The sequence below is a fragment of the Mastigoproctus giganteus genome, chromosome 7 (assembly GCF_048544385.1).
Source record: "Mastigoproctus giganteus isolate SK-2022 chromosome 7, ASM4854438v1, whole genome shotgun sequence".
In the NCBI taxonomy this organism is placed as follows: Eukaryota; Metazoa; Arthropoda; class Arachnida; order Uropygi; family Thelyphonidae; genus Mastigoproctus; species Mastigoproctus giganteus.
The window spans coordinates 217,672,287-217,686,324 of NC_143581.1; the positions used below are offsets into that span (position 1 = coordinate 217,672,287).

Below are 14,038 nucleotides of genomic sequence, written 5' to 3' on the forward strand. Positions count from 1 at the left end.
ATATTTTTGCCTTAAAAACAATATGTTGTTGTACTTCAATTTTTTTTTTTTTTTTTTTTTTTTTGGCTGATGCTGCATAAGCTTGCTTTCTTGCATCAAATGCCTCTACTAATAATATAATAATATATAATATAACATTGCAACTCAGAGCAGTTGCACACAGAAATTGCAACTCTATCGTAATTCTCGTTTTAAAAAAAAATCCATTTTTTATATAATCCATCTCTATCCACATGCACTCTCGGTAGTGCTACACATGATGAACTACACTTTCTCATGCTTGTGAAACCAAAACTAACTGTTAATGAGGAAGTTTTTACAAGTTAAGCCACGTGCTTTACATAACAATGTGAAAATTTATCTACAGCAAGAAATCTATTACAGTAAAATCTCGTTAATACAAACTCTGTTTATACAAAGTACTCGTTTATTACAAAATTTGGTTAATATGTATTACAAAGTTCTTTTTCATCCCATGAGAAATAAATATTGTCATTTTGTATGTTTAATACAAACCTTGGCAGAGCGATCCTATTATTGCCCCTGGCCACCTGGCTCCCTACTTCCCGAAGGATGGCACTGATTTGTTAGAAATTAGTTTTGTGTAAACAAAAGCAGTTTATGGTAGCTACAACATCAAGTGCACTCTGAAAAACATCTTTCTGAAGGATGGGTTATTAAATTAACAAAAGAATAAAAAGTTTTTCTAAGTTGTTTACGTGCACTCCCTCGGTCTCCACGGGAATAAGGTCAGTTGCAATTGTTCAAATTCAAATCCCCAGTTCAAAGAGTCTTTTGCTATTGTATACAACAATCTATTTTTTGTGCCCATTTATCTGAGCTGACATCTTTTTTGGAACTTGCGTCTTTAAATTAATTTAAAATTTCTTTATATTAAATCTTATCTAGCAGTGTTATGGCGATAAAACGTAGACGGACAGAATTAAGCTTGGAAATTAAACTAAAAATTATACAAGAAGCCGATAGGATGGAAAGAAGCAAAACAGACATTGCAAAGGAATACAACATCCCTTTACCTACTTTATCTACAATACTGAAAAACTGAAAAAAACTTGAAGCAGTGCGTGACACTGGAGCAGCGATGAAAAACAGGAAACAAATTCTTGGTGCAAAATGCAAGGAGCTTGAAACAAAACTTTTCAAGTGGTACCAACATATGTGTGCATCTAATTTGCCAACATCAGGTCCAATTTTGCAAGAAAAGGCAAATTATCTAGCTCAGCAACATGGGATTAGTGACTTCAAATGCAACAGTGGCTGGCTCCAAAGATTTAAAAACAGGAATAACTTGGTTTTGCAAAATGTTTGCGGTGAGTCTAGATTAGTTGACAAAGAAAAGGCTACAGACTGGTTATGTTCTGTGCATGTCTATGTAACTGGTTACATAGACATACAGTTGGTTATGTTCTGTGCATAAACCTGTCTCAACGAGACGGGTTTATTTTATAATTTTCTGCCAAACAAAACATTTGCTGTTCGAGGAGAGTCTTGTCATGGTGAAAAATTAAGTAAACAAAGACTCACTGTTCTGTTATGTTGCAATTCAGATGGCAGTACAAAACTATGGCCACTTGTGATTGGTAAGTTTTCCAAGCCAAGATGTTTTAAAGCAGTTAACCAACTTCCCTGTGATTATGAGGCCAATAGAAGTGCTTGGCTTACGGTCAAAATTTTTCAGTCTTAGTTATCAAAATTGGACAGAAGAATGACTTCAGAAAAAAGGAACATTTTTGATGATTCTAGACCGTTGTATAGCACATTCTGCCAAGACACTTAAGTTTACAAATATACAGCTGTTGTTTTTACCCCCCAATACCACCAGTTTAATGCAACCACTGGATCAAGGCATTATTTATAACCTCAAGAGAGCATATAGAACCCGCCTGATAAAGTATTTGATCTGCAACATAGAAGGAGGGAACGATTTGCAGCCAAATTGGAATGTCTTGGATGCTATCCGTAATTTTGTTATTGCTTGGGAAAGTATTACATCAAGTGTTATAATCAACTGCTTCAGAAAGAGTGGCTTTGGAGAAAACATCATCGAAAAACATGTTCCAGAAAAATGTGATAGCAACAGTGAGGAATGGAGGAATTTGAAGGAGCATATGAATTTTGTTGGCAAATTTGAAGAGTTTGTGAAGGTGGATGATGAAGTTGCTACCACTGCAACGCCAACACCAGAAGAGCTGCTGGGTACCAAACAAAACGATGGTGTTTTTGTTACCAGCGACAGCAAAAGTGAAGATGTGTGCATACTACCATCTAAAAAAGGTGCCCAAAATGCATTGAACATAATAGAGAATGTCTTGGCCTTCAGTAATGTTGATAAAGAAACAACTATTGCAAAGAAGCAACTATTTGATAACGTCCGTGCTGTAGTTAAAAATGCATATAGGACAAAAACTGTGCAAAAAACATTGGATTCTTTCTTTAAATTAGATTAATTTATTAAAAAGTTAATGGTTTGTATGTCTCCTTTTATAATTATTGTAATTATTTTTACTGTGATACTAAAATATTGTATATATCAAAATATATACTGTACAATTTTTCATTTCCGTTAATATTGCTTTTCTCTTAGTTTATCATACAAATAAAATAAAATCTTTAAAAAATATGTTATTCCTATTATTTTATTGTTAGACAAGGCTTTTGTTTTTATTTTATTTTATTTTTATTATTTTATTTTATTAATTTATTATTATTCTTAGATATACAGTATGTACCAAAAAAATAATAATAATAAATAACGGTAAAATTTTGACACTTTTGGGGACCTCATTATTACAAAACGTGAAAATTTAGTTCCCTTGAACTTTGTATTAACGAGATTCCACTGTATTTGACAAATTACAACACTGAATAAAGATATAATTCATTAAAATTAATCTATATTGTGCAACTGTCTCTAAACATAATAATAATATAAACAATATTACTGATGTTTTACATGCAGAGAGAATCTATTTCTACGATACAAAACTATGGTTGCAATTGGAGACATTCCTAGGGATTTTTGTAACAGCAGTTAGTAAAGTTAAAATATGAAAATAAATTAAAGAAGTTAATAATACTGTATACATAACACACTTTACACTTCATTTGTTTATATGAATCAGTATTCAGTTTATTTACATTAAATAATGTTAGGTAAAGATATATCGATGAACTGATGTAAAATCGTAACTGTTGGCTGTAACCATTAATTGGATTTAGGATTTTACATTAATTGCACTGATGCTATTAATATCTGTTCCTAACATATTTTTTGGTAAACTGAATACAGATTTATATAAACAAGTGGTTTTTTATCAACTTCTTCATTTAAAGTTCTCACAATGAGTTAAAAGAATTTTTTTAATAAAAGGCTTGCATTCCTTCTGCATGCAAGTGATACGCACTCCAAATGCCAACCAAGACACCATAATATTAAGCTAGAAAATAAAATTGTTTCCAGCTTAATATTAATTATCATCTCATTTTGTTGATTCTCCAACATGATTTTTTTCCTCCATTTAAGATTTTATATGAGACTGCTAATGTTTTGGTGGGGGTTCAAGTTGACAATCACGTGTTTCAAGGAAGGATATTAGAAGGATATCAGAATGCTAAACTAATCAACATTATGAGGTACAGGGGGAAAAAAATTTTTTTTTTTTTTTTTTTTTTTTAAGTGCAAGAAACTAGCCCTCTTTCTGTGCTTGATGATAGCTTTCAGAATGCATAAAGAACCTGGAGTGATGAAACTAATATGAAATTAAAGTTTAGTTTATGCCTAAGAGCCTCAAACATAGTACAAACCCATTTCTATTAGTTCTGCAGTAAACTGAAAATTTTTTTTTGATGAACTATCTCCAGTGTACTTTGTGTTGATGGCTTTATTCAAAAAAAATAAATAAAAAACAAGACATTACTAGAAAGCTTAAAAATCCCTTTAAGGGCTTTTAAGGGGATAAATTTCAGAGTTCTCCTAAATTTGTTCTTTGTCCCTTTTTTTTTTTTTTTTTTTTCCTAAATTTAGTATTACAGTTGTTTTTTTATAACTTTTAACGTGGTAAAAGACATACCATGAACTGCATTCAATAGGAACTTTTGAATTGTTATGGTATTTTCTCTTCTATTCTGGTCTTGTTTTTGAAATTGGTGCAGATTGCACATTTGGTATTTCAGACTTTGCTGCATGGATCCATCGTGTCATCATATTTCAAAATTTGCGTCATTTGCCCTTTTTTTTTTTTTTTTTTTTCAAATTGTGATATGAGTATTTTGGTCAATGTATATTGTAGTAATTAGCTTTTACTATAGAAGTTTGCAGTTATATACTTTATCCTCACTAGAAATTCTGTTTGGGAGTGCATATATTTTATTTAGAGGTGCTGTTTAATGGGTATTTTTCAAGGTTGCAATTGCTTCACTGGTTAGGGATATACAGTAAACCCCGCGATTCGTGGGGGTTACGTTCCTGAGAAATGCTGCGAATACTGAGTTATGGCTCCCATAGTAATAAAGGGGTTCCGTTCCAAAGTACAAAATATATAAGAAAACTAGTCTAAAATTTTGTCTATGTATGTATTATTATATGTACCTCCATAATATGACTATGTACATAGAAAGTACATAGTGAAATGCAAGCATGTGGCATTGAAATGAAAATAAGAAACAATTTAATATTAAATGTAATATTTATTAGAAATTTCAAACAAATGTTTCAAAGCAGCGCCTTTGCTAGCAAAAAAACTTATCCCGCCAGTGCTATCACCAGTTTCGCTAAAGTGTTGATAAAGGAGTTTTGCCTTTTCACAAATGATGAGTGAAATTAACGGAATTTTATTTTGAGTTCGGTCTTCTATCCACAGATTTAAAGCTTTTTCCATTTTTTCTAATTTAAAATCACGAGTTACAGAGCAAATTTTTGAAGCAATTAGCGCGTTTTCACGGACACTACGGCGGATTTTTCTTCCGATTTCTTGATTGATCGTACCATTGACTCATTGATTTTATAATGTTTTGCCACTGAGGAGACACTTTCACCATTAGAAATTTTATCTAATAACTCAATTTTATTCGCTAATGTCATCACCTTTTTTGATCTTTTCACATTTCCCTTGTTATTCATAGCCATATTTTTGTACTGGTTAGAAAGAACTTGTCCACAATAAAGTCACTTTCTTCCATTAACACACTAGAAAAAGTCTGTTTTACACTGTAAAACGGTAGATTTATCACTTTTGTAAGCATATCAATTTATAAATTGATAAATTTATCCAATTTATAAGCATATACAGTAAATTAAAAGCAAACGATAAATTGATAAATTTATCCAATTTATAAGCATATACAGTAAATTAAAAGCAAACGATGAAACCTTCCATGAAAAGAGCATAACACATACTGAACAAGGATTAGCGAGAAACATCCACGCTCGCGATTTTGTCACCCCTCTCCCCTCACCCACCGAGCGCTGTTTTGATCGGGAAAGATAATTTTAGTCACGCCCATGTTTTTTTATGGGGGAAAATGTTCACGCCGCTTTAAAATTCACATTTTTTAGGTTTCATTTTATATTAAATCAGCGACCGCGAATACAGATACCGTGAATAGCGGGGGTTTACTGTATTTGTTTACTGGTTGTGGTAGTGTAGGAGCTACTTGGCTTGGCTTCACTGCTTGGCTTCTTGCTTGGTTGTGGTAATGTGGGCTTATTGAAACACTCTTTCTTCACCCTCTGTTGTGCTAGCTTTTCCTGAGAAGATGGAGCACCAGCAGTCCAATTTCCCATTTATTTTTACTCTGATATTTCCATTATCTTTTATATATGGTGGAAAACGTTCATCAGAATTGTATTAGGTGCACTTTATTTTTTTTATCCTTTCTCTAAATTTAGCATTACAGTTTGTGATAAATTTTAAGCTAATAAAAGAGACTTACCATCTTGAGAGGTACTTTTTGAGTTTTTTCACTGCTGAAATTTTTTCCAGTCATTCCTCTGTATTTCACATACAGTAAACCCTCGATTTAACAGACCCTGATATAATGGATTTCGGATTTAACAGACCTCACAAATAATAACACAGTAATGTACATATTAATCTAGACTATATTATTTTTTTTGGGTTATACAAAACTTCAGTGTTATTATTAATTAAAAATTAATAATAATTACCTATTTCCATTATTGTTTTGATAATTACCTACTTTTATTTTTATAATCAAATTCAGGAAATTGTTTTTTATTCTTTCTAAAAACGTATTCAAATAGCTGTTTTCCCAGATAAGAGTAGGTGGTGACTTGCGAGCTGAACGTGACTTGGGACACTAAACTGCAGGTCTACCGACTTGCTTTGTTTCGGTCTCAGTCTGCCTCAAGCTATCATGCATTTAGGTTGTATACAGAGTGTTTCTGTGATTTCTGAATTGTTACTTTATTTATTAAATAATTTTGCAATCCTTACAATTTAAAATGGCATCAAGTGATAGAAGAATTTAAAAAAAAAAAAAAAAAAAGCGTGTGAACTTAAATGTGGCACAGAAATTAGCTAATTGAGAAATTAGAACAAGGCGTCTTTGTAGCATGTGTTTGTGAAATTTACGGCGTAAAAAAACAAACCATTTCAGATATCTGTAAATCAAAGGCCAAATTGCAGTGTTTTATATTTACAACAGAATATTACATATTTCTTTATTATAATTTAATAATTTTATATTGTTAAAAAAGCTTTAATAAAGCTTTTTTTTTTTACATTAAGAACAATAAAAAATGCCCCCTTCCTCAGGTTACATTCGATTTAACGGACTTTCGGCATTAACAGACACCCCTTCCTTCTATTAGTCCGTTAAATCGAGGGTTTACTGTATAGGCAAACTTAATTCAGTATTTTGTTATTCATATTAGGTGGACTTTTTATTTTTAATTATTTCCTCAAATTTCCTCAAACTAGCTGGTAGTTAAAAACGTACCATCTTGGCTGACTTTTAAAATTTCTGTTTCTGTATGTGGCCATCTTCTGCAAAAATTTCCCAAGTTTTCATGGGAAATTCTTGACAATGAGATCCCATAATTTCTGCACTTGGCCTGGCCTGCAAGTTTGCATGAAGAGCCTTGCTGCAGCTCACCAGCAAAAAAGGTTGCTCACCACTGTAGCAGATATTACTCACACTGAATTATTTCATTTATTCTATTTACAAATGAATGCATCTGCTACATGCATCTGCAGATGTAACCACTGTTCTATGCACACATTATGATAATTGCTTGAAAATTTTAACACATTGCTGCATTCAGTTTCTGGCATGGGGATATTTTGGTCTGTCCAGTGATAGAGAGCAGACTTTCTGCCTTCAAGGCATGCATTCACATTAGAGAAAACACTGTTATTCATGAGTTCACCTGAATCGCAAATATTATTTTAATATAAATACCTTCACCAAAAAGGTAAATCCACTATCTGTTTAGAGATCAAGGCACCATCACCGCAACAGCTGAAAGTCTCTGTCACTGGAGAGAATAAAGTATCCTCAAGATAGAAATTAAATACAGTAATCCATATAATTTTCAAAGTATTTCAATGCCTGCGTTGGGTTATAGGGTTGGGTTATATGTTTGGTTATATCAAACTAAGAGCCTCAAACATAGTATAAACCCATTTCTATTAGTTCTGCAGTAAACTGTATTGGGTTATATATTTCAATGCAGGCATTGAAATATAACTCTATAACCTTCATTTACTTTACTATGGTAATTATTTTTTTTTTTTTTGGTGTATGTGAATGTTGGTACTGTCTTGGTTTTTCATTTTTGTAATTTTTGTATAAAACAGAAATACTGGGAAAACCAGTTTTAAAAAACAGTGATATAACAAATATATGTGAAATACTATGAATATTTTTAACTTGATATATGTACATTTAAAAATTATTTTTTCTAAACTGTGTACTATTATTTATTATCAGAATACTACATTATCTCTACACATGAACATTTGAAGTTAATTAAAAAAAAAGGTTAGAAAGAAACAACCTGTTCAAATTTTAAAGGTACAAATTAAATGTTCTCTTAGTATTAGCAATGATGGCATGATGATTCAGTGAAGCAACTCTATGGCACTAACTTTTCAAAAATAAAAATACTACTAATTTTTATTACACACATTCTTCAAATCCTTTACCCATTTCACTAAATATAAATTTTTGCATTTATAGTATGTAATGAATAGTATGTAATGAATATTTATAATGAATAGTATTCTTTTGTAATTCCCTGATTGATTAATTTGGTGTATTTGCTCTTTACTTGGCCCTTTGTAATTGCTTAAAAAAAAACACACTTTACTTCTACTGGCATTGTGTGTGTATTGATAAGAACGTTCAAATTTTGCCACCATTGTTTTGGTATTGATATAAGAGATACTTGGAGGTTTTGACATAGCTTTGTAGCAGTGTAATCAGTATTAGAAGAGGCTTTTAAACTATAATTTATGTAGCACTACTTACATGTTTTAATAACTTAACTTTATCACATAGTCTGTAACATACAACATTAATATTCGTAGAACTTTTAGTATTGGTGATTTGGCATAGGCATTATGTTCTGCAACAGGATTTAGAAAAGTTAAGCAGATGTGCTGAGAAATGGCAGTTGAAGTTTAACATTGACAAATGCAAAGTACTGCATATGAGTAGCAGTAATCCCAGAGTAACCTACAAACTGTGTGGTACTACACTCAGGGTAATGGTGAATGAAAAAGAGCTGGGATAATTGTGCAGTCAGATATGAAATTTTCTGAGCAGTGCAGACAGACAGGCTGCCAGGGCAGCTGGTGGGGTTTTGTCAATGACATACAGGAATTTTATTAGCAGAGATATGGAGGTGATTATCCCTTTGTATAAGGCAATGGTGACGCCACAACTTGAGTACTGCATTACAGATCTGGAGGCCTCATTTTAGGAAGGATGCAGAGCTGCTGGAACTTGTACAGAGAAGGGGAATGAGATTGGTGAGGGGAACAAAGGGGTGCTCTTACCAAGAAAGGCTTCAGTTGTGCAAACTGCAACATCTGGAGACTCAGAACCTGTAAGGTGATTCGATTGAGGTGTTTAAGGCTTTGAATGGTTTGAGTGAGCTCGAATGCTTTTGCTCAGATTATGCACTTGAGGGGCATAAATTCAAATTGAGGAAAGACTGTTGCAGAAATTTGCTTTTAGCCAGCAAGTAGTTGATTGCTGGAACAGACTTTCATCTATCATTGTGGAAGTTGATAACTTTAGACTAAGGCGCATTTAGGGCTAGAGCCTCAAGCTGCGAACAAATTTGGACTATGTATATATAAAGTGCTTTAGCATCATAATACACAGCCATTTCTGAATAAACAGAAAATTTTTAAGGCGGCATCGTTTTAGGTTATATCTCATATTGTGAATACCTTCACAACGAGTTGCCATGATATTGCACTACTTCGAATAAGTAACGCTTCACCTAAGGAGAAGACTAATGTTACTTATTCTCAGATAGGTACCACCACCCAGACGGCACCGTTTCAGGGCTTTTTGGCCCTTCTTCAGTGAGTGGGTAGGTACCCAAGTGATGCAATGATGGCAAAAACAGATGGCAAAAAAAAAGAACTGGACAAACGTTTGGATGGAATTGTTAGGTGGAATGGAAAGGGTTTTTTTTTTTTTTGCTGATGCTGTATATGCTTGCTTTCTTGCATCATATGCCACTACTAATGCTAATACTAATATTCGCCTCATCCCTTTTTCTATAGTTAACATAAGCTTTCCTACCAGAAAATCAGATGGGATTTCCTCTAGGTGAAGGGTTCATTGCCTACAAGTAGATTTTCTTACATCTAATCTGGGTTTGTTTTTTTTTTTTTTTTTTTTTTTTTCAGTTCAATCAAAATGAAACTAATTAAAATAGCTAAAAAGCTTTAAAAGTATATGGAGCTTATGTATATTGGAAGATTTGTCCCATCCCTTCCTCAGCATCTGTGAAGAAGGGAAAGCATAAATCTCTGAAAAAGTTTCATAGTTATAGTTTTTCTGTCTGGTTGTCAGTTATATTTAAAATGAAATGATTTTAAAAAATGTAGAAATAAAGTGTAAGTGCAAGTTAAAATATGCTATATTTTAATTTGCCTTCCACTCTTTTTCATTCTCAAAGCATAAGTTGTACTCCCTAAGTAACAGAGATTGACCCCAATCAGTTTGGAAATTGACATTAAAGAAAATACTGGTTTGAAATTTTCTTTAAATCAGTGGTGGTCTCTGACCTGCATGAAGCTCATGACCATAAACTATTCAAAATCATTCTTCTCCAAGTAAATGAAAATATTTTGAAAATATTGGAAATGTTTCTGTGTTATATAATAAATACAATGTCTTAATATTAGATGTTCTATTCATCATTAGGTGAATATGATTGTGTTTGCATACTTTCCTCATTCCTCCCTTTGTTAAGTCCTGTTTGGTTGCCATTGTATCTCATAATCCTTTCTAGGCAGTTGTCTTACCATAATGTAAGTTACTTTGTTCTTGTGGAATTACATAGTAGTAGAATTGGCAAATGATGCAAGAATGAGAGCTTGTATATCAGCCAAAAAAAAAATAAAAAATAAAAAAAATCTACACACTTCACCCATCCATACCCTCCAAGAATTTGTCTAGTTCTTCCTTGAATTTATTTATACCATCCACCTCCACAAAAATTTATTTATGCCATCCACCTATTCCAACAATCAACCACTTGCTGGCTGAAGGAAACTTCTGCACATCCTGCAACCATCCTTCCTCAGCATAAATTTATGCCCCCTTGTGCATAGTCTCAGCAAGAAGAACAATACCATTAACATCAGCCTACTCAATCCATTCAAGGCTTTAAACAGTCTCCAGATGCTGCAGTTTGCAGAACTGAAGCCTTTCTAGGTAAAAGCATCCCTTTGTTCTCTTCACCGATCTGGTTGCCCTTCTCTGCACACATTACAGCAGATTCTACATCCTTCCTAAAGTGAGGCCTCCAGACCTGTATACAGTGCTCAAGATGCAGCCTAACCATGGCCTTGTACAAAGGGATAATCGCTTCTTTATTCCTGCTAGCAAAGTTTCTCTATATCATTGACAAAACCCATGAAACATTTCTTCACTTCAATTTTTTTACTTACATTTCTTCACTAAAATCTTCTGAAATGCAATAATTTTGGTCCATCAATATCAATCATTGAACAAAGAAAATAAATACATTGATATCAACATTTATTTCATATGATACTAATTTTGTGCCCCCATAAAAAATCATATACATTTTGTATAAAAGAAAGCATTTTTTATTAGTCTCTTATATCATTTTCTTTAAATCAGTTCATTGGTTATTCAGCAGATTTTTTTGTACTAAATAATAAATGGCTGTTATAGCAATACAGCACAATTTTTGTGTTTTAGCTAAGCTAACCCAAGGCTATCCAGCAAGCTATCTGCAGACCACACAAAATCTACTATCTGCAGACCACACAAAAAGTGTTACTAAATATTAGATGTAATTTTTCAGGTGATTTCGCATGTTATGTAGTAAATGAGTTTTGTCAGATGAAGTCTCATTAATTTTTTTTAATTTTGGCATAATATTATACAATATGTGAAATATAAATAAATGATTTTGAATCTTGTGGGTCTGATTCTTATTCATGTGGTTGTGCTTCATAGATCCAGATAATTGCAGGACAGTTATTTGTATTTGTACATTGGAAAAAATGTTTTTTATAATGCAGCCTGCAAGTAGGTACCAGAGGTACACTGCAGCGCCTCGGTAGTTTGAAGTTGGACTTAACAAAGTGGATAAATAACATTATATTAGCTAACCCTTCTACTTCTGCCTTTGTCCACCTAGGATTGAAAAACACTGGATTGAGTTAATGTGGATTGGAAAAGGTAGAAAAATTTTTGGCCTTTCTTCTCACTATGACTGAATTAATCAATCTCCAGTGAAAGTTGCTTAACAAAAATATCTGGTTTTACTTCTGTTAACTTGGAAGAAAAATATCTAAAAGTAGGATGGTTCCTCCTTTCCTGATGGATTAAAATCTGAAGCTGCATATTTGCATTCAGGAAGCAATGAAGGTGTTAATTCTTATCTGTATCCATTGGGCTATGTAAATTGGCTCAAATCAATTTCATTGAAGGGAAGCACACACCTTAACAAAGAGAAATAGAAATGTTAAATAAATTTCATAATTTGTAGAGTTAAATAATAAATATATTCTTAACCTACTTTAAATTCAGTTACGTGAAATGGGTTAAAATAATTCTTATGCAATTAATAGTAGATGTACAGTAAATACATAGTTGTTTTGCTTATCAATGATAAACACAACCAAAACATCTCTCATCTTGAAAAATAATTTGTTTAGTTATGCTCGTTTCAAGGCCACCAAGTCTCAGACTGAGCATAACTAAACACTTTGGACATTTAGCAAATGTACTGATGCTGGTCTTTCTTGAATAACTCCACATTTGTTAATAAAAATGTGTTATAAAAATAAAAAGTAACAGCATAATCTTGTATATTTTTCAGATAAAAAATGTCCAGGATCATCACATAGAAGATCGTATGGAATCCTTTTTCCTTGCTGAAACAACAAAATATTTATATTTGCTTTTTGATCCAACAAATTTTCTACATAACAATGGAAGTTGTGGTGAAGTAATTAAAACTACTGGAGGAGAATGTTTAACTGGAGCTGGGGGTTTTGTATTTAATACTGAAGCTCATCCCATTGATACTGCAGCAGTATATTGTTGTAGTTCAGAACGTAAGGAACATCAATCACTGCTGGCTGACTTCCAGAATAGCATGGATATCTTTGCTCTCCTAGAAATCAGTGAAAGAAAAGACTTTCTTAAAATATTCAAAGAAAACCAAAGGAAAAAAAAGAAATATAAAAATAATTGCAAACATTCATCTGGTGTACAGGTTCCATGTAGTAATTTCGGCGATGGTAAAAAAGACGAAAGCACACCTCTTCTGATGCCTCAGAATACCAAAAATTCTGCCATTTCTGAAGAAAATAATAATGTACACTTTGTTACACTTAATGATTCCGAATTGAAGAGCACAGAAAAAACTGCAAACTCTGATGCTCGTCAATTCCTCCAGGACGTTGAAAAGAAAGTTGATGAGGAATATAACATTCCCAAATTACCAGAAGTGAATGATGAGAATGCAGAAAACAAGTCTACAGACTTAACACCCAGTTCTTCCAATATTTCTTCTAGTGAATCAAGTGATACCACTCCAAAAATAAATCCTTTTAATTTAACAAACACTAGATCAAGTATAGATGACAATCTTTCAAGTTATAGTGATCAGATGAAACAGGTGGGAACAGATAATACTGATGAACACCAAGAAAGTAAGGATGAATCCAAAACAGACTCAAACAGTCTCTTGCAAGAAACAAGACTACCAGAAGAGCAATCTGAGGTCATCAGTGAATCTGGGACAAAATCTTCTTCATTTCCTTCCAAAGTCATTCCTGTTGTTCCAGTGATGCCTTTAACTGACGATTTCAATGGCGAATCTGTGCATACAGATAACTTAAAGAATTCAAGAAAAGGAAATACCATTCCACATTTTGAACTGTTGTCATGCCCAGCTCAACCTTTTGTTGCTCGATTATCACTGATGGGACAGATGTTTAATACTGACTGATGTGTATTATATTATATGAGTAATGAGGTGGGTGGAACCATAGTGGTGATTCATTTTTCCATATAAAATCATGTTATTTTAATAACATCCTAAATAATGGTATAAGCACTTTTTGAAAATCTTGTGGTTTTTTATGAACTAGAAAGCCTTTTTTGTGCAGCTTCAAATGAGCTGAAGCTTATTATTAAAGAATGGTAAGAAATTATTTTTCTGTACTGAAAACTGATTTTAGTATACATTTTAGGTTATTTTACAAGCAATAATTTTCAACTTCAGCTCAACTGTTAATACAAGAATTTTTCATTTAGCCAAAAT

General features: G+C 32.7%; 1 protein-coding gene across 1 annotated transcript in view; it reads left to right on the forward strand.

Annotated features, from left to right (window-relative positions):
• LOC150083684 (ER degradation-enhancing alpha-mannosidase-like protein 2) overlaps positions 1–13,723 on the forward strand; it is a 63,509-nt gene extending 49,786 nt beyond the window's left edge. The window contains exon 9 of the mRNA XM_090378566.1: positions 12,587–13,723. Coding sequence (XP_090234692.1) covers positions 12,587–13,723 — 1,137 coding nt within the window. The remainder of the gene's footprint in view (positions 1–12,586) is intronic.
• Positions 13,724–14,038: the final 315 nt, after the last annotated feature.